This window comes from Lactuca virosa, chromosome 3, assembly GCF_052849685.1.
Source record: "Lactuca virosa cultivar CGN04683 chromosome 3, Lactuca_virosa_CGN04683_v6, whole genome shotgun sequence".
Classification (NCBI taxonomy): Eukaryota; Viridiplantae; Streptophyta; class Magnoliopsida; order Asterales; family Asteraceae; genus Lactuca; species Lactuca virosa.
The window spans coordinates 315,698,355-315,719,836 of NC_136428.1; the positions used below are offsets into that span (position 1 = coordinate 315,698,355).

Consider the following 21,482-nt stretch of genomic DNA (forward strand, 5'->3'; position numbering starts at 1 on the left):
ATATATAATCTTATTTCAAAAGTATAATGTTATAATTGTATGTGTGGTGTCATTTTCGTTAATAGCGGTTGTTATTCTTTAGGTTGACTATTACAAAAATACCCCTGGTTAAGTAACAGATTGAATTTATAAATAACATGCACTTTTGAAGTTTTTGACTTTTTTGGATATAACTTTCAAAGTAAAATGGCTTAATACGAAAAATAATTAAAATAAGTTTCCAAAAAAGAAATAAATTTAAGATGCTATATTGGGCAAACAAATGAAAGTAAATTGCCATTTAATTCATTTAATACACTTGATCACTCAATAATGTTTAAAAGTTTCGTAACAATTTACAAATGAAAGTAGATGCTAAATAATGTCTGTCATAACATTCATATATGTAAGTAGAATGCTACAAAATAAAGGTTTTATGGTTGCTTAGTTGAATAAATGCTATAAATGACATTTAAATGAAAGCAAATTCCATAAAAATGATATTAAAAAGAAGTAAATTACTTTAAATGTTATAGAGGTGATTTTGTTTCTTCAATCCGATCTAAAAGAAATAAATGACTATAAAAAGTGAGCAAATTGCAATAATTGACGTTAAAATGAAAAACAGGCAGCAAATCTGAAAATATATTGGAAAAACATTTTTTTGAAAGTATAATGCTATTAAAACTGTTATTTTAGATATATATATATATATATATATATATATATATATATATATATATATATATAAACCTGAAGACCTTAATTTATAGTAATAGATGATAAAAATTACAAAATCATTGTTCAAAAGTACATTGATATTAAAATTGTCATTTTTGAGTCATGCAAATTATACTACAACGTAGCTAAATATAATAGATTACACCATTTCTAGTCCAATAAAAATCATAATGCCAGATTAAGATCTTCATATAGCAAATTGAAAAGTCGGAATATAATATTGCAAAAGGTAAAAAATTATTAAAAATTCCTCCATGGACACTTTTTTGAAGTTCTAGTCGCTCAATAGCATTTTTAGTTAGACTTAATCACTAATTCTTGAGTCTCTTTACAAGTTGGAGCTTCTTGGCTTTGATTCAACAAATCTTTCCCAAACATTAAAATTACTGGTTATGCCTGCAAAAACATCAAAAACAAATGTGCATTGTGAGAATGAAGTATGCAAAATGGATGAAGGGAGCTTCAAGCGAAGTTCCAAACCAAATCACATATTTGAAACAATTTCCTTTGATTTTCTATAACTTTCCAAAATACTGATAATATTGTTTAATAATTTGTTCTTCATGAAAATCTTTTCAAATATAATATTAGGATAAAAATAATTTTCTCTTAGCACATGGAACTTCCAATGTATAATACTCCTTAAAAAACGAATCATAAAATTACTATGGCCTGCTTAGCATTCTCAAATAAAGTTTGTACATATTGCTTTCTCTTAAAAACGAAATTCTTCCAACAATGTAGCAAGTCAACCAGAACAGGTTATCACTCTCTGTTCATTTGCATCATACGCCATCTTTTAGATGTATCTGGCAAGAAAGAAATGTTAATATGCATCTCAATGGTGACAAAAACACAAATAAAATTGAATACTAAACACAACTATATAGACATATTTATGAAATAAGAACAGATCCGGAAAACACAGTTTCCTGAGGGCCAACATTCCAGCAAATCACTGTCATTTTCTTGGAACAAGGTCATCATAACAAACAAAATCGGAAACGTTGCACCTCAATAATAATGTATCTAGTGAAGAAGATTTCAAATAATAGTAAAACACAAATACTGGGCAGTTGTATAGAAAAGGAAAGCGAAGATTGATAGATAAGAGTTTGAAAACTTAAAATATAACTTTATATGAGACATTTCGTCAAACATTTGGGGTGCGTATTCCACTGACCCATAAAAAAAAAATTCATAGATAGTATAAAACCTGAAAAAAGAAATACCAAATCTAAGGTTCCCACACCAATAAAATAACCAAAGGCAAAAAAAAAAAAAAAAAAAAAAAAAAAACTCCATGAACATACTTGAGAAATACAACAAATCCCAAAAGAAGTGATGTAGAGGGAGGTCGGTAGATAATGGTAACACAATAATGGCCCTGTCGTGCAATGGTGGTCCTACAGAGCAATGATGTTCTGTTGGAGGTATAGTGGTGGCAATGGTGGTCGAAGTAGGATGTAGATCGAGAGAGGCAAAATTGAAGGGGATAAAAGAATAGAAGGACAACATAGTTTCTATTAAACTTAAGGAAAATGAAGAGTCGGGACACATTGGACTGGAGAACCAAAAGACACTTATCAGAGAAGCAAACAATATATCGAGGTGATTCCTTTGATAGCGAATAAGAAGGACCACACATCACCAAAGTTTCTCAAAGCCGACACTTGGTGGTCGAAAAAGTACGTAACAAATGTGGGAGGAATCGTTGAGAGGATCGTGTGATGAAAAAGGTAGCATCAGAAAGAAGTGGCGGCCGATGATAATTGAAATTGAGCTGAGGGTCGTGTGGAGAGGAGCGGGTTTTGACACTGATACAATCCAAACCCTTAACAATTATACGGGTTTGGGGCATAGTTTTTGATCCGTTTACCCATTAACGACCTGTACCCGCTAATCCTTTTATTAAAAGGTTCGGGTATGGATCATCACCGATCCGCTCCGTTTATAACCCGTCCCATATAAATTTTAGAATTATACATTTATATTTTATATTTCCTAAAGTTTACATTAAATTCCAATTGGAAGTCCGAAGAGAAAAGGCCAAAGACTAAACTGTTTTTACATAAGACTCGAGGACTCAACTTCTAGACTTCCAGTCTTCTCCCAATAGTGCATTTCATATATTTCATCATGTAATCACCAATTTCATTTATAAATCAATAAGGTCATTTATCAACCGGAAGAAAGTTTGTAATTGTTATTCTCTATCAATGCAATCGAAGGTCAAAAACCAATCGGAAGTAACTAAAATAATGATTTTAATTCCAATAGAAAGTCTTCGAGTACATAATGTGTTTTCTAAATCAACACTTAGTTTTATTTAATAAATGTTATTTTATGATTTAAGTAAAATGTGTTTGATTATTCAAAAAACCTACAGGTTACGGGGCGGGTTTGGATATCTGCTGATTCAGTGGATAAGGGTATGGGTTTGATTATTCAAAATCCTGCGGGTTACGGAGCGGGTTTGGATCGGATTTTAAAATTTGTTAAAAGGGTTTGGATCAAGGTCGATTCGCTCCAAACCCGCCCCATTGTCAGGTCTATGTGGAGTGCCTTTTTATATTTAGGATTGAGAAAAATGCATTATTTTGATTGGTCGTCATTTTATACCATTAGATGTATTTTATGTAAAATTAAGGATCAAGACTCAAGCTCCTTAATTTTAAGACTTTGGTCTTAAAACTTTTAAGTTTCCTATTATGTATACTTTATAAAGTAGTATAAGTATATATATATATATATATATATATATATATATATATATATATATATATATATACACTAGCCGTTTACCCGCGCAAAGCAGCGGGCGGCGAATAGTTTGTTTCGGAATATTGTTTTAATGTGGTGATTAGTTTCCTTTATGGTGACAAGGAGTGCAACAATTGTATAACTTTTCGAAGTATTATATCTTCATATTAAAAAGCGAAAGTGTAATGGTTTAATACAATCGTTTGTTTTTCCGTCATAGCAACATAGTTTTATGTTTTTTTTTTTCAAAATGTATGTACATTACTGTTTTGGTTCAAAATATAAATATATTTTTTGTGGTTAAATTAAAGTATGTTATCTTTTTAGGTTAAAATTATAACTATATTTTCATTTGAGTTTAAAATAAATTTGATGCATATGTTAATGGTGCGGTTATAGGTGGCACTACAAAAGAGCCATGAATACTTTAATTGCATATACATTAAATTATATAAGAGTAAGTTGTGAGTACTAATTTAATTGCATATACATTAAATTATATAATAGTAATTCAATTTATACATAATGGCGTAATAGACTAGGTGATGTTTGTTTTTTTATAAAAACCTCTTCAAACCATTTATTGCTGTGCGGCGCAGCACACACGCAGCACTTTCCCTCTCGCAGCAGTTTGTTTTTTGGATGGCTTCAGACTACAAAACCTTTGCGCGTGTGCTGCGTGGCGCAACACTTGACTTGTCTCTTCTAACCTCTTTAGCTTTCATTTTTTCCAAGTGTTTTTTTAAGAATTTTTGTATAACTTTTTTTTTAAAACTTTGATTTTCTTAAATTTTTATTTACGGATGTGATACAATTTATTTTTATAGTTTCCACGATTTTTTTTTAACTTGATTTTTTTTACCCTTTTATTAATAATATTTTCAATTTCAGTTGCATCTTTTTTAACGTGTGTAATTTTTTACGAACTTTGTAGACATCGTTTGCAATACTTTCTTAATTTTTTTATTATTTTCTTTTTTAATGTTTTTTAAAATTAGTTTTTTTTTCTAGAATAAAACTATTAGCTTCTTTTACATTTTTTTAAGTTTTTTTTTTTAAAAGTTTTATATTTTTGTTTTTTTACATGTTCTTTTTATTATTATTTCAATGTTTTAAGACTAGAATTATTAAATTTCGGTGTTGAGAACTATTTTCAGTTTATAAAATTAGTTTATTTAAATTTCAGTTTATTGCAGCAGTCTGCAGATGTTAAAAAATAAACATGCTTCTTATTATAGGCTGCAGCCGTTTGTTCCACCTCTTCTGCTACAGAGGATTGCAGAGGTGGTCCGCAGACTTCATGAATTTTTGCTTCGAAAAAACAAACAGCACCTAAGTATTTTACAAAATGTTTATTTGAACTAAAGTTAATGAGTTCAATTTTTACCGACTACTTTTAGTTTATTTTTTATAAAATTTTAACTCATGATTGGCTATAAAACTTTTGATATAAGAGAAGATATTTACCCATGTTTATTTATATAAAAGCTACATATTTAATATATTAATCAAAAATTAAATGTTAATAGTAGTTATTTTAGATTTCTTATTACTATTTTGATCCAAGTATTATATGTTGTGTTCAATACGGCGTAAAAAATATAATAAATCTCTTTTGTACGTTGTCTTATATCAACAACATCATTTAGATGTTATTTTCAAATAAAACACTTCCAAGCTAAAATACTCCACTTTGTATGGCGATCTCAATTTGTCTTTTGATCCTGAATCAGTTACTTTGAACTCTTTTGCAATTGAAACAAAACAAATGGCTGTAAATTTTTGGTATATCTTAAAAAATTAATACGTGCATGATTAAAATTAAAAATAAGGCGAAACCTTTTGGTATTTTTATCTCACAAAAATACACCATCCCTCGAGTTCGGCAAACACCAGAAAAATGCCTTCCTCCGTAGCTTACTGGCGAGTCGCTCTCCTCTGTAAAGGTTGGGCGTTGAGGTGGTGCTCGTCACCACTCCCTTCGGCCTAACATAATTATCTTCCCTCTTTACCACCGAGTTTAGATCATAAATTTAAATACCAACATGACCATTGCAAAAATATATCGGTGCAGTTGGTCAACGCCTTTAAGAGTTCTATATGTGTTTGTCAAATGTAGTGAACTCTCTTTTTTAACTACAAATTCTTTCGTCCATGCTATATGTTTATAAGCATTATTAAAATACAGAACATGATAATTTTCACAGTTCAATATCCACATCAGGATAATTTTCACAGTTCAATATTCGAGCGGTTCTCCTCTAAATAAAATTAACCATAGCCTTTTGGATGACTTTTTCAAACCTCAAGTTCATTTACATGACCCAAAGGTAGAAGATGATGGGATGTTGTTGAATATAATTTTGAGTTTGAAAGCATGCATTCGCCTTTCAATACATATACAAATGCATTCCAAGATTGAGGTTGAGCTAAAACTGGAAAAAAGAAAAAGAAAAATACCATTTTGTCAATCGGTATGTCTGCACATAATTTTATAGCCTTAAGGTATGAACGAAATGAATATTCCACATATTACAGAACAACACACAAAATATCAAGGAAATAAAATTAAACATGTAATATGAAGTATATGTATACTTTCTAGTACATGAAATATGAAACTCATGGTGCATGCATTTCTTCGTTGGACTTGACACCTACCCCACACATATCAAGTTTGTACTCCAAGTCTCCAAGTACATAAATACATACTGCAGGTTTTTTATTTTACCAAGATATCATAGCACACATTTCTACCGATCTCATCAAGGATTCAACAACTCCTTTCATAACTTATTTGAGATTAAAAAAACCAAACACGTGCATAGTTTATTTAGTCAATAATAACTATACTATGTGGGCAAAGTAAAAAACTTAAAACAATAAACCATTCGTGACAAAGACTGATGTAGATGGATAATTGATTACATCTTCAAAAGCTTGAGTTTTATGTTCTAAGTCCACTTTCAGCTCACTTAAGTTCATCTCCACAAGAGGGATTGGTTCTTTAGGATAAAAATTGTATTCTTCGTATATTAGACAAAGATATTCTAACTGTTGAATTTCAAGTTCACACAATTTTAATCAAACAACCATGATGTGACAACTGTCAATTCAGGTCATTCTCGGACTCATGCATCTTTATAAAAACCATTCATGCACAACATGTCATGGCCTAGTAGTATAAATTAGGTCAAAATCTTGCATAAACTAGGATCCAACTAAGATCTAGGACTAATATACTTGACTCTTACGATTCTAGTAAGTTGCTTAACTACAATAGGAAATGCCAATACCATAATTAGAATGAAACTTCAAACTTTGTTACAATTGAAAAATGGTATAAAACCCAAAAAATAAATTAAAATATTCTAATTACATTCCAATATGATAGTGAATATCAAACAATATTTCAAAAACCCTAAAGAGCCAAAAATCCAAATTTATAAACCTTAAAGCTTAAAAACTTTATAAAATTGGCTATAAACTTCCTAATATCAAATTTTTATTAATCAAAATTATGGATTATAATCAATGAAATAGAAAGTTAAATTATCATACATTAATCATAATTTATTAGTTAAAAACAAGATTTTTAAATAAATCAAGAATTGCTTTAATAAACACTTTTATAAAAATTAGGGTTTTATAAAAATTAAGGAGGGAGTTTTATAAAGTTTGAATTTAGGAGAGAGGAGGCTTAAATGCTCTCAAAAATCCAGCCATCCCCTCTCCCCATGCTCTCTCTCTTCCCAAAACTCAATCATTAAAACTTATTCCCCACTCTTCCACTTCTCTCTCCACTCTCTCTCACACTCCACCCATTCAACTCTCAAACTCTCTTCCTCTCTCTCTAAACTCACGAAAATTTTCAGTCAAGAACACCTCTCCACACTCAAATCTTCATCTTCCAAGGCTATTCTTCAAGGTATACACGAAAATCTTTCACCCTCCCTTACTTTTCCTTCTTGTTTTTAAAGAGTTTTCTTGTATTTCTCTTCCTTCTACACCATTCTTTATGAACATTCATGAACATGTTCATGAATGTCGAGTTTGATGATGATGGTGGTAGGGTTTCACCCAAGAACAACATGCATGTTGTTTAATGGTGAAATCCAAGGACCAAAACCTATGTTAAACACTAAAGTTCGGATTTTTACAAGTTTTAAAGGTTCATACACCTTATGCATTCAAGTATTTCCTTTAAAAACATCACTATGACAAACATATGTCCATGCATGGTCTTCAAACCGTGATGCATGTGATGAACACCAAGCTAAAGAGCTTGGTGATCAAAGTACATTGTTAATAGTGCATGTAAATGATTTTGTCTATAAAAATATCTAAAAGTTCTTTTCTGTTCAAATCAAAATTTTTCCAGATTCCCATTAAGTTAATATGAACATCTGGAAAATTTCAAGAGTTTTTATCATTTCCTTGATTTACTAAAATTGTTACAAGAAAACAAGGGCATAAATCACATAAAATACTTCCAGAGGTCTATAAATCCGGAATAAATTCAGGGATGACCCCTATGGTGAATAATGACCTCTCATTAAATTTCATCGATTTATGTTGCTGTTTAGTATGATTTTCGATTTTCTTTTTGTTTGGGTGCAATAAATCACAAAACCACTTTAAAGAGTGTGAAAATTGTATCTAACAATTTTCGCAGCTCTTACCTGAGGTGGGAGACTCAGAAAAATAATTCCAGAATTTTTCATCATGCCTTCCTATTTTTCCCAATTTTTGGTAATTATAATGGCCTAAAAATAGGAAAAATAGTTCTGATTATCCAAAATTCATGAAAATTTACCAGAACATCATGTTTTACATTAGGAGGTTACATAAAACTTTTGATGATTTTTCTCTACTGTATACTATTTTTCTCCTATTTGCTAAGGTTAAATACACTTAAATACACTTAAATACACATAAATACCCAAAACCGGATTATACAACATGAAAACCACTTTTGGTATTTTTCCCAAATTACTTACACTGTAAATGATGTTACAAAAGTTTTTGGTAATTTATTTTAACTGTTTATTATTTATTCTTCAATTAATGATTATTTAAGGGGATAAAACAAGGAAAAATAGAAATACCCACTGAAAAATATCTTTTATATTTTTCCCAGCCTAGTTATGTATAATAACAGTTAAATAAAAAGTTTGGGTAATTTTGGAAATTGTTTTCTATTTATTTCAATTTTTATTGGAATAAATGCTCAAAAATCGTAAAATATAATTAAACAGCTTGGAAATCCATTTTTATATTTTTCCCAGCTTAGTAATGTGTAATAACAGTAAAATAAAAAGTTTGAGAATTTTTATCCTTTGAATGCTATTTTTCGTGAATTTATGTTGTTATGAAGGCTTAAAAATTTGGAAAATAGTTAACTATATCAAAAATTCAAGGAAAATTTTCTGGAAAACCTCTATTGTATATAGAATGAAAAATACGAGGTTTGACAATTTTTGGAAACTATTTGATAATATTTTACATTTTTAGGAATTTAAAACACCTTTAAATGTGTTGAAACACCCTTAAATTTATATTACTAAATCTGGAAAATTAATATCCCAAAGTTGTATTTATCGCATGACTTGTAGAATTTCATCATTTCAGAAAAAGTGTAACCAATTAATATAAAATCCAATATTAGAACATAAATTGGCATTTCACTATATGTAGAGTTTAGTATATTAGCATTAGATTTCGACATGGAAACTCACTAGTGTGTGTTTGATGTCGTAGGATCCCGGCATTAAGATGTTGGTGTATTCCAAGGCACCACTTGTATCTACTCGAAACATTGTGAGTATTCACGCACTCCCCTATTTTCAGTTTTTATGTTTTGGGGTGGAAAAGAATGTCCCGAAAAACTATTATTTGCATGTTGTATTTAAATTGATTTATATCAAACATGATTGCTATTGTATTGCTATGTCTCTCTATGTATGTCTATGCAACACGGAACATGAGAACTTATCGTACTTAGGCCCTTCCCTTATCTCTAACCATTAACTCTTTGAGCCAATGGTCATTATGGATAGCGCTATTAGGAATTGACAACTCCTCACTCGCCCTATTGCTGGAGTGCATGATACCATATTCATCTATGGAACGATAAGCATAGATCTTGATAGGGCTTCAGTCATAGGTTTGGTTGAGACTCATTGTTTGCTCATACACATACAAACTCGTTTCTCGTTATAGCAATAAACTTGTTATCAATAATGGCAATCAACTTTGTTTCTCATTAGAGCAATGTACTTGTATTTATGAAAAGCCTTATTCCAAATCTTGATTTTATAAACTTGTGAACTCACCAACTATTTTCATAGTTGACGCTCGTTTTACATGCTTTTTCAGGAAATAATTAGTAAGTGGATATAAAGATTCATCATCATAGAGCATGCTGCATCGTGTAGAAGTTATTTTATGAAGTTATATATTTTGAACAATGTCATTTTGGAAAACTTGTACTTTGTTTTGTTTAAGCTATGGGTTGTAAACTTTTAAATATTGCTATGGTGATGTATCTTTATCTTTTGCAATGAAACTGTTATCGCTGTCATATCTTGCGTTTCCGCTTTAGCGGGGTGTGACACATGAATACCCAACATGAAAAAAAATAGAAGCGAGCGGCTCTACATTCACAGAGTTTCTCGCCAATATGTGCCATACAACAAAAATCACTTCAGTCTATTATTTCAAATTCTTGTAAACAAATAAAAAATGGGTCAATAAAAAAGACTAAACATGTGAAATTTAATCGTGATAAGAGGATTAAGAGGAAGATGAACCAGAGGTAGTATGGATGTATTACCTGATTACCTCTTTTTGGTGAAGGGGGCGAGAGTAACAGTTATGGTTGTGGACGTCTCGACAGCTACCAGCCCGTGGCAATGAAAGCGAAGCACGGGAGCGGCAGTGAAACGGAGAAGCGTACGACAAAGAACTCAGATTTCAATTTGAGGGTTTATTGGTCTAATAGATAACGTTACTCGGAAATTCAGGGATTTTGGCATGTGCTTGTGCAAGATAGGTGTCGAGATTGGATGATATGGAAAAGGCCGCAACAAAAGGTTTGCATTTTAAATTTTAAAGATTACTCCTTAATTTACATACTTAACAGACGTTATTTATGTTAAGTTTTTAAACAAATCTTTCTAGTATTTGCATTAAAGGTATGTACATCAAGCCTTATAATTTGTACCTCTTAATTTTCAATATTTGTTGAAAATGCTTTATAACATAGTTAAGATATATATATATATATATATATATATATATATATATATATATATATAAAGATTAACCTGGAGGTTTTTTTAATCCTTGTTATCCTAACAAAATGTGTGATGCTTAAGATCCACTTGTGGTTATAAAGAAAACATCTCAAGGTTGGAATTGTCATTTTAATATGAAAATAGAAGGTATGCTTTTATATTAAAATGAAGAGAATATGTGTGTTTAATCATTTGAAATTACATTCCGACTATGCAAGGTCATTTCACCTTGACTTGTAAAGTGTTTCTAAAAAGAAAGACTTAGGAATGACACGATACATTCTTGGAATGTAAAATCTATAGAGATAGATAAAGATGAATGTTTAAACTTTTTAAATATATTTTACATATATTGACAATATCTTGAAAGAGATAAAGATACAAGATTCTTTTGGAGGTCACTTGGCATTGCCACATGGCATTAAGTTTGAGCTAACATCAAAAGGGTCTAGCACACAGGTTTAAGCTAGATAAAATGATTTATATTTGCTTAGCAAATAAATTTATCATTTATGTCATATTATTCACAAGACTATGTGTATGATTATGTTGTGAATATATCATAAGATACCAATTAGATACATGGGTAAGTCACTGAATGACTATGAGGACATTCTAAGAATACTTAAGAAGAACTAAGATAATGTATGTGAGATAATCAGTTTAGAATAAGATCTCTATGTAAAGAGCTACACAAGATGCTAACTTTAAAACATATAGATATAATTATGAATTAGAATTGGATTATGACTTCATTATGGAATAAAGTGTAAGTTTGTTGGAATGAGGTCCAAGCAAAACAAAATTGCATAATCTACTAAATAAGAACACACTACTTTTCAGAAGTTGAAATCAAATATGATTGGATGAACTAGATCATTGAAAAACTAAGTTGAACCATTCCATTCATGGAGCTATAAATATTTGGTAAATTATAGAGTATACTTAATCAAGCTAAGTGATTCTATGTCACATCATAACACCAATCATATTTTCCAAAATGTATAATTATACTTAGTGTAAAATCAAATATGAAGATGATAGTATTCACAAAATTCACACAAATTAAATTTAGTCAGACCCATTAATAAAGTCCTTCTTTTAAGCTAAGTATGAATGGTCACACTTCAACTATAGAACTTCATTATTCTAGAAATGGGATTTTGATTTGAATTTAGTATTCGGATATTGGAACATTAAGACAACAACTAGTATATTGTTTACATATATTGGGATATGATCATCACATCAATATTTGTGTGTTCTATATTAACATGTCTAATCCATGAATAATCTGATTATTCTAAAAGTTCATAGTCAATTATAATTGTGGGAACAATCATGAAGTAAGACTAATGTGAATTGGATTGATTGAAACTCAATAGATGAAAGTAGGCAAGTGGTTGTAACCAACTTTCATAGGTACTTGTCAGATAACTTGTACTGAACAAACCCACATCAAAATCACCTCATAGTTCGCTATTATTAGTGATACTTGATTAAAAGGTACTATCTTTGTACCCTTAACACCTGAGATACATAATGAGACTTATGTGTAGGGGATGTTGTGCTCAGATATGGTCAAATGATGATCCTTAATCGGGCAATTATAAAAGCCATTTTTAGGTATGGTGTGAACTATACAAGAGGCTTATGTAGTAAAGATGAGATTGTTCCTCTTATGTGGTGAGAGCTAGACATCTAACGCGCGTTGCCCAAAGTTGAACTCCAAATTAGATTGGTGCGATCCAAATCTCATGTTCAACAGGATGTCTGTGACAACATTATAACTGATAAACTTAACTTATATATCAATTGAGGCTTTGAGCTTTTAGGAATTGGATGTTGATAGAATGACACTAATTCATATATATATATATATATATATATATATATATATATGCCCAATAGTCATTATATAATGATATTTCTAGATAATATATGATTGTAAAGTGTCACACTAACAACAACTTGATGCAAATATATTATTTATAAGAATTTGATTCTTGATATATATATATATATATATATATATATATATATATATATATATCTTGTAATTAACTGGAAATTATTTATCTCATGAGAATATTAATTTTCAATGCTAAGTATCAAAATACATCATAATATATCATAAGGTATGATTTATTATGTCATGTACATCTTTTTGAACCAAAAGAGGTTTTTGTCTTATATGGATTTATATATTTTATAAGTTATAAAAATTAGAAGAGTTTTTATAGAAAAATAACTTCTTTCTTTTTTATAAAATATTCAAGGAGACCAAAAAGGGAAAAGAAGACATGATTGCATTTATTTAATCATAAAGTCATGTTCTTACACTTGTATTATTTTTGTTGCTAGATGCATGGTGTATTAAAGCGTCAAGACTCAATGGGTAAGGACTTTGATTAAGATGATTAAAAAGCTTGCATGTATCTCTTATTTTACCAGCTAAAATGCATGAAATTTAGTGCTTCCCATCTCCATATTCACTCCAGTTTTTGTCTCTTAAACTGTTAGGAACATAAAGATGAAAATGATACTTGAATACTCTCTTATAAGGCAAACTAGTTTCGTTGTCTTAAGAGCTTAAGAGATTCTTTTATTACAATAAGAAGACTAGCATCTTATCAAGTTGATTTATTGTTGGTGGATATCTCTGGAGAACTTCTACCTTGAAGTTTCATGCCACACTTCATCAACTTCCAATATCCCATACTTCCAATATCCCATGAGAATCAAAGTCTTTAAAGGTTGTAAAACTTTTCTTTCTATGATTGCTTTTATATTTCTAAGTCTTGTAAAAGATCCTTGGTGGGTTAAAATAGCTTTAGTTTATTCAAATAAAAATGCTTCCGTTGCTAATTACGTCCCTACAAATCGAGGATAGGCAAGTTCTAGTTATAGCAGATGACGAAATAATTAAAAACATGTCTAAATAAAAGTCAACATTTTATTAATCATTATTTATTTATAATTGTCATCAAATTTGTAACATATGACATTTAATTCAACAAAAAGAGGGTGATAAGTTTCATGGTTTTATTTGTTTGTCTTAACAAAAAAAAGGCTATAGTCCAGTGATATAAAAAATAAGAAAATATGTCATTTTCTCAAGAGATTAAGATGGTTCAAGTTTCATTGGAGATATTTGATGTGAGTTAGTATTAGATTAACATGTATTATAGACAAAATTGGTTTTTCAAATTTGTAAGTTTCGGTGCTAACTTTTTTTCATTACATGGATGGTTCTTATGGTTTTAATTTCGTGGATTATATTTTATTCCAACTAATTTTTTCATTACATGGATGGTTCTTATGGTTTTAATTTCGTGGATTATATTTTATTCCAACTAATTTTAATAAGAGAAGGAAAACAAATTAAAAACATCCCAACCCCCAACATACCCTAACACCATATATTTATATTAGTCTCATCTCTTATTCTCTTTGCTTGGATCCTTTCCATCGTTACCTATGCCTTCCACTACTACCATTTTCTTTGTTCACCTTCCATTTTAATCATATATCTTCCATAATTTTCAACTTTTCAGATCAAGAAACTAAACACGTACAAATACTTCACACACTATTAAACACACACATATCTAATACACATAAATAAAGATTGGCGACATATGCAAATTAGAGCATTGTTGAAGGAACACTTAGAAAAGACAAAAGAATCTTTATCTGGCAAGGGAAAATTAAAGCCAAGTTTGAAGAATAAATGTTTATATATCTCACTAACATAAAAGAAAAAAAAACCTAAATCTAAACTGAAATATTAAACTCGAATAACAACTATCACAAGGGGAATTGATTTTTCATATTATCTTCTAACTCAGATTAACTAAATTCCTGCCTTGATGCTATGGATTATCGAAACACTAGAAATTTTTTTGAATAGAAATATAGGTGGGTTATGGACCAACCACACAAAAAACTAAAGCCACAATTAAGAACAATGTGTAGAATGAAAAAATTATGACAAAACATGCAAATCTAAGAAAGCTCAAAGATTTTATACTATTTATATGTAGTTTTTTTTTGTTTATTATATAAACAAATAAAAGATATTCAATGATCTAGGATGACCACACAACCTTCGTTTTCGATACTATTTTCCCTTTGCCGCATAGGCGTTTTCCTTTTTTCTTTTCCATTTTCGTCGTCCATATTCCATGCTAGACGCCCAACTCGGAACCTAAAAAAGACTAGAAGAAAATCGACGCTAAATTTGAATCAAGTTCTTTTGGTTAGTTTTCTCGAAGGGATATAATTCAATATTCTTGTCAGAGCTGCTTACCCCACTTGAGAGGAAGTGATAAACTTGAATTTTGCCATGTCGGTTATTCAATTCGAGAGTCTGATCCATTGAGAATCAAGTTAATCTGAACCCATGTTTCTGCTCAGGTTACTCGCTAGAGAGAAAGTGGGCAATAAAATTGCGGGTCACTTTGAGGGTTAATTTAATTTGAGAGATTGAAAATTAAAGTTCAGTTGAATTGGGTTTCAATTTAAACCAACGATTTCTCAGTTCGTATTTCTCCTTTTAGTTGCTTCAGTACGTATATATACAGACAGAGTACGCGATAAGACTGAATTTCATTTTGTGGTTTTAATTGAACTCAATTTTAGCCATTTAGGCGAAGTGTGTTCAAGTCCATCGATTTCTTTGTTGTTGTTGCTTCAATCTTGGGTCAGAGAATTGAAATGGATCTGACTGAAGAGATCGAAAACGAAGGTGGTATATGGGCTTTGGAGCAGAAGATCGATCAGCCAATGGACGAAGAGGCTGGTAGGCTCAAGAATATGTACAGAGAAAAGGTAACTTTATGCCACTTTCTTTTTCTCAATACTTTTGCTTTTTGGGGTTAATCTCTCTCATGAATACAGCTTTCGTAGATTCTTTTAATTTTCTTTTCCATATGGGTCAATCTTGTTTCTGTTTTCGTCATTCCTTGTTCTTGTAGTCAGCAGCAGGTTGATTAGGGATTCAACTCAACTTTTCTTTTTTGCTTTTTGGGAGGGATGCTACATTCCTTTTAGTTTGGTTAAAGACATTATATTATGATTAAGATATTTTTATAGAATAAACTTTAATGACATTGAATGATGTAGTTATAAAGGTTATAGCTTTTTGATGATAAACTATTGTGTCAAATGCAGAAATTCTCAGTTATATTACTTCTTCGTCTTGCATTTCAAAGTCTTGGAGTTGTGTATGGAGATTTGGGAACTTCTCCTCTATACGTATTCTACAATACATTTCCTAAAGGAATTGATGATACAGAGGATGTTATTGGGGCACTTTCCTTGATCATATATTCTCTTACTCTTGTTCCACTCATTAAATATGTTTTCATCGTCTGTCGTGCAAATGACAATGGTCAAGGTACCTATTTCTCTACTTTTATTTACTTATTTATGTATCTTTTATCATCTTTCGGTTTATTATGTAATAATTTAAACACTATTGTTTGTGTAACTTTAAATTGCACCATTATGACATGCTATATATATACTACTATGAGGCATGGTAACAATGAACATTGTTCCACATCATATTGTTGGTTAGATGCCCTTGTTGTGGTCCCCACATGCTTGCCCTAGTGGTAAAAGGGGGTAACCCTACACACAATCTTCCTTTTAGCAGTTTTGTAGAGATGTTTTTATGACTCAAAAACCACAAATGCCTTATCATATTTTCGTTTGTTGCATAAAAGAGGGTGTGAAAGTATGTGTATTTCTCACTGAATCTGCTTCTTTCCACTTTCTGGACTTCAAATCTTCAATCTGCATTGATCTTGATGGATCAATGGTATTCACTAACAGATTCCTTCTTTGTCTTTGTCTAATCCAAGTGATTTCTTTCATTTCATGAGTCTGAAATCTATTTCTATCCGTTCTTTACTTAACACTTAACAGATTCCTTCTTTGTCTTTGTCTTTGTCTAATCCAGTGATTTCTTTCAATTCCATTCCAACATCTATCCTCATTGGCTCTTTCTGTGATGCTTTTTGCAGGCTAGATTTGAGCTGTGAAAAATAGCCTAGTTGTTTACTATAATGATTTGGTGTCATAATGCTTCCTTCCTAGAGGTATCTGTAATTCTGTATCTCACTACTTTTGTATTCAAGAAGATGCTTTGGTAATAATCCGTAAAGATCCATTCTCACCTCCTTAATCTTAATCATCCCTTTCAACTATATTGATTTTATAATTATAAAGTCTTCAAAGTTGAAGAGTTCAACATCACTCCTTATCTCCATGTTGGATTCTACTTGTTTTCCTTCATAGTTGACTTTTCAGTTTTGTATAATGGGAAATAGACATGTGGGTCACAAAATGAAAAAGTCAAATGGATTAAAGAAATACAAACACTATCCTTTATGATCATGTTATCTTGAGAAGTCAACCACTGAATTTGTTAATTATTTTGTAGGGGGGACTTTTGCTCTTTACTCATTATTGTGTCGACATGCAAAAGTGAATACAATTCCTAATCAACATCGAACTGATGAAGAGTTAACAACTTATAGTCGAAACACAATTCATAAGCAATCATTTGCTGCAAAAACAAAGAGATGGTTGGAAGCACATGCATTTAGAAAGAATGCCCTTCTTTTACTTGTCCTTGTTGGCACTTGTATGGTTATTGGAGATGGAATTCTTACTCCTGCTATTTCAGGTAACATTATCATACTAATTATTTTCAAAAAGGAAAGTATATTTTTTTTACTTGCCACCTTTTATCTTCATGTAAAACATTTTTGCTTCTCTTCTAGTACTTCTATTTATTTTACATTATACGTAATATTTGTATCACTTTTTAAAATCCGGCTTCTTTTTGATGCAGTTGACCTTAATTAGAGTTAATGCAACATTATTTTTCTAGGGTTCACTTTCATTTTTGGCTGAAAGTTGACAAAATAATTGCAATTTTAATTGCTTTAAGAGAACCGAGTCATCTGGAAGATGAAAAATGAAGACCATTATTATGAATTTAATAGGTTTATCCTTAAAATATGCATTAATTTTCCACAAATATTTTCCATTTGTAGTTTTTTTTTATTCCATATATATGATATCACCTTTTTTCTAGATAAAATATTTGCGTAGGTTAAAAAGAATCTTTATTTCTGGTATAATTTTCTTAATTCTGATTTGTTTTTAATGATGATCTATAGATATAGGAGTTCTTGATCTTATGTATCTTATTTTTTCATTAGTTGTGAAATGTTTTTAACCATAATATGTATTTTCACCAGTTTTATCAGCTTCTGGTGGTATCAAGATAGACCACCCTAGGATGAGTAATGGTAAGTCAATATTTTGCTTCTTTTTATAGAAAGAATTTCTAGTTACCTTTTTTTATTTCTTCTTTCTAAAAATCTCTATGTTTTCATGTTGTTCTCTGTTGTAGATGTTGTAGTACTAGTTTCTGTTATCATACTACTATTCTTGTTTAGCCTACAACATTATGGTCCAGACAAAGTAGGATGGCTTTTTGCTCCAATCGTGTTGCTTTGGTTTCTCTTAATTGGAGGAATTGGAATCTTCAACATCTGCAAATATGATAAAGGAATTTTGCGTGCTTTTTCACCCGTATACATATTCCACTACTTTAAAAGACGTGGTAAAAATGGTTGGATTTCCCTTGGTGGAATCATGCTCAGCATCACAGGTATTCAGTTATTCACCCGGGATCGGAATGGAATCGTATTCCATTCCAGTTTCAGCCAATTCCCATGGAATCTTACGAACCAAAAATTAAAATTGCAGGGACGGAGGCACTTTTTGCAGACCTTGCTCATTTTCCAGTTTCAGCAATCCAGCTGGCATTTACGGTGGTTGTGTTTCCTTGCCTTCTTCTTGCTTATTGTGGACAAGCAGCCTACCTTATGAAGAACAAAGAACATGTGTACGATGCCTTTTATCGCTCTATACCAGGTTATATACATATTTTTTTACCACTTTGCTACTATAAATAATCTTAAATTTACCACATTGTGGGAGTTTTAGTTCCAATGTGAATACCGGCGAAATAGTGTGGGTCAGCTCAGGGGTTGCTGATTTTTGTCTTTTACTGAAATTGTAATAGAAGCTTTTGGTAATAGTGCAGATGGAATATATTGGCCGATGTTTGTTATCGCAACTCTGGCTGCTATAGTTGCGAGTCAAGCTACTATATCTGCTACTTTTTCTATAATTAAGCAGGCTAATGCACTCGGCTGCTTTCCTCGAATCAAAGTTGTTCATACATCAAAGAAATTTTTGGGGCAGATTTATGTTCCTGATATCAATTGGATTCTTATGGTTCTCTGTATCGTTGTAACCGTTGGATTCAAAAATCAAAGCCAGATCGGCAATGCTTATGGTGAGTATGCGTAACAAATGGAGAAACTACTTGGAAAGCTTTCTAGGGTTATTTTGGATATTCAGACGTCTTTTGCACAGACGAGAGAACAAGAGCGAGTTCTTGTCCCACCTTGTTGGGTTGCAATTTTTGTCCCATTGATATCAGTTCTAACCGCACTACAAGACTGTTTTGTCCTACACATGGTAGGACATGACAAAACAAGTTGTACTGTGTTTGGCGTGTATTAGACTGGAACCAAAACTGATATCAATGGGGTAAAAATTGCAAGTTTTTGTCCCACCCAAAAAGGTGGGACACGAGCTCTTCCGTGTGTACAAAAGACATAAATGCCCTCGTCATCTTCATCATAAAGAAATAGCCCTAGAAAACTAAACTTGTTTCGATTGTCCGCTCACATGTTCCATGTGATTATAGGCACCGCAGTTGTCGTGGTCATGCTCGTAACAACATTCCTAATGATCTTAATCATGCTGCTTGTGTGGCGATGTCATTGGATTCTCGTATTCATATTCACCGCACTCTCTCTCATAGTTGAATGCACCTACTTTTCATCCGTCCTTTTCAAGATCAACCAAGGCGGGTGGGTCCCACTCGTGATTGCCGGTGTATTCCTTCTCATCATGTACATCTGGCATTACGGAACCCTTAAAAGATACGAATTCGAAATGCATAGTAAAATCTCAATGGCATGGATTCTCGGTCTCGGTCCAAGTCTCGGTTTAGTCCGTGTCCCCGGTGTCGGGCTCGTGTACACTGAGCTTGCAAGTGGGGTCCCACATATTTTCTCACATTTGGTAACAAACTTACCCGCGATCCATTCGGTAGTTGTTTTCGTATGCGTGAAATATCTCCCGGTTTACACGGTCCCCGAAGACGAACGGTTCCTCGTGAAACGAATCGGGCCGAAAAATTTCCATATTTTTAGATGCGTAGCGAGGTATGGATACAAAGATTTGCATAAAAAAGACGATGAATTTGAGAAGAAACTTTTCGATAATCTTTTCTTGTTTATAAGACTTGAATCGATGATGGAAGGTTGCTCGGATTCCGATGAGTATAGTGTGTTTTCCGGTGGCCAGAAAACCGTGTGTTCGCCGGAAAATGAAACGTGTTCATCGGTTGGTGACTGTATCTTGCCGAAAAACATGGCGGCAGGGATGTCGTCTGGGAGGGCGAGCAGTCATACGGAGGTGGATGAGATGGAGTTTTTGTTGAGTTGTAGGGCGGCCGGAGTGGTGCATATAATGGGGAACACGGTGGTGACAGCTAGGCGGGGTTCGAGGTTTTATAAGAGGATTTCGATTGATTATATTTATGCTTTTTTGAGAAAGATTTGCAGGGAGCATAGTGTGATCTTTAATGTTCCTCATGAGACCCTTTTGAATGTTGGGCAAGTGTTTTATGTGTAACACTTATTTCATTAATAAATTTAAATTTAGTTCTATTTTTTACCTTTCAAATGTTTTCGATTTCTACAAGGTAGGTTAAAATTTTGGTTTTAACTCATCCTTTTACTTTTTATGTACAAAGCGTAAATAATTTTAGTTTGTTTAGTTAAAAAATATTAGCATCCTAAATAAAAATGAATATCGTATTTTCGTAGTTCACATTTTTATCTTTGTAATATTGTGAAGTCACGGAATTTGTCTTTTATAATCTTGATTTTAGAAGCAGTTTTGAAAAAGAACTTTTTTCAAAAGAACAATCTCATGAATTTTTTCAAATGAGCATTGTAGAAAATCTCTCGTATATATAAAGAATCGATGGGCGAAAATCAAATTAGTGTAATGTAAGTTTCTTGGATCATTTTTATAATAAATAGACTTATCAAAATTCAATGTCCAATTAATTTCATCTATAACGTTATAAAGTAATATTATAATACGAAAATTAATTATTAATTTTTGGATTTTACCAATGTTATAATTTTAGAAGGTGTAATTCTTATGTAAATATTATTATATCGTTGTTCAAATTTTGTGTATTATGACCTAAGCGGTTATCATGGTTGAAATTTCAATAACAGTCACATGCCGCTATTTGAAATCCCGGTTATCACAGTAGTATAGTGGTGATATAGCAGTTTTTTAATATTATGTGTAATTTATATTATATATTTATACACAGTTTATATATATTAGAGTATTAATACTATATAGAATTCATATTATAAAAATTCATATAAGAAGATCACATAAACCATATATATAATATTCTAATATATTAATATGGAAACTAAAAAATATCAAAGTGTCATTGCAGCTCAAGTTGTTCGTGGTTTCTAAATACAAAAAGAGACGAGAAAAATAAGT

General features: G+C 31.3%; 1 protein-coding gene and 1 long non-coding RNA gene across 4 annotated transcripts; one reads left to right on the forward strand and one right to left on the reverse strand.

The window, feature by feature from the left end:
- Positions 1–882: 882 nt before the first annotated feature.
- On the reverse strand, positions 883–2,509 carry LOC145163038 (uncharacterized). 2 transcript variants are annotated; one of them, XR_013739527.1, is made up of 3 exons: positions 2,034–2,509; positions 1,423–1,529; positions 883–1,116 (listed from the first exon to the last, which is right to left on the reverse strand). It is a non-coding gene; the product is annotated as an uncharacterized LOC145163038 (long non-coding RNA). The 2 variants fall into 2 exon arrangements; XR_013739526.1 differs by lacking the exon at positions 883–1,116 and having other exon boundaries at positions 1,357–1,529.
- A 12,373-nt stretch (positions 2,510–14,882) lies between these two features.
- On the forward strand, positions 14,883–20,614 carry LOC145167345 (potassium transporter 10-like). Of its 2 annotated transcripts, none has more exons than XM_079086522.1 (8): positions 14,883–15,614; positions 15,957–16,182; positions 17,233–17,478; positions 18,059–18,109; positions 18,214–18,474; positions 18,573–18,740; positions 18,913–19,167; positions 19,585–20,614. In XM_079086522.1, exons 1-8 carry the CDS (start codon positions 15,501–15,503, stop codon positions 20,577–20,579), a joined length of 2,316 nt encoding a protein of 771 aa, XP_078942648.1. In that variant the 5' UTR covers positions 14,883–15,500; the 3' UTR covers positions 20,580–20,614. The 2 variants fall into 2 exon arrangements, with proteins under 2 accessions (XP_078942648.1, XP_078942649.1); XM_079086523.1 differs by lacking the exon at positions 14,883–15,614 and adding an exon at positions 16,814–16,888 and having other exon boundaries at positions 16,051–16,182.
- The last annotated feature ends 868 nt before the right edge of the window (positions 20,615–21,482 follow it).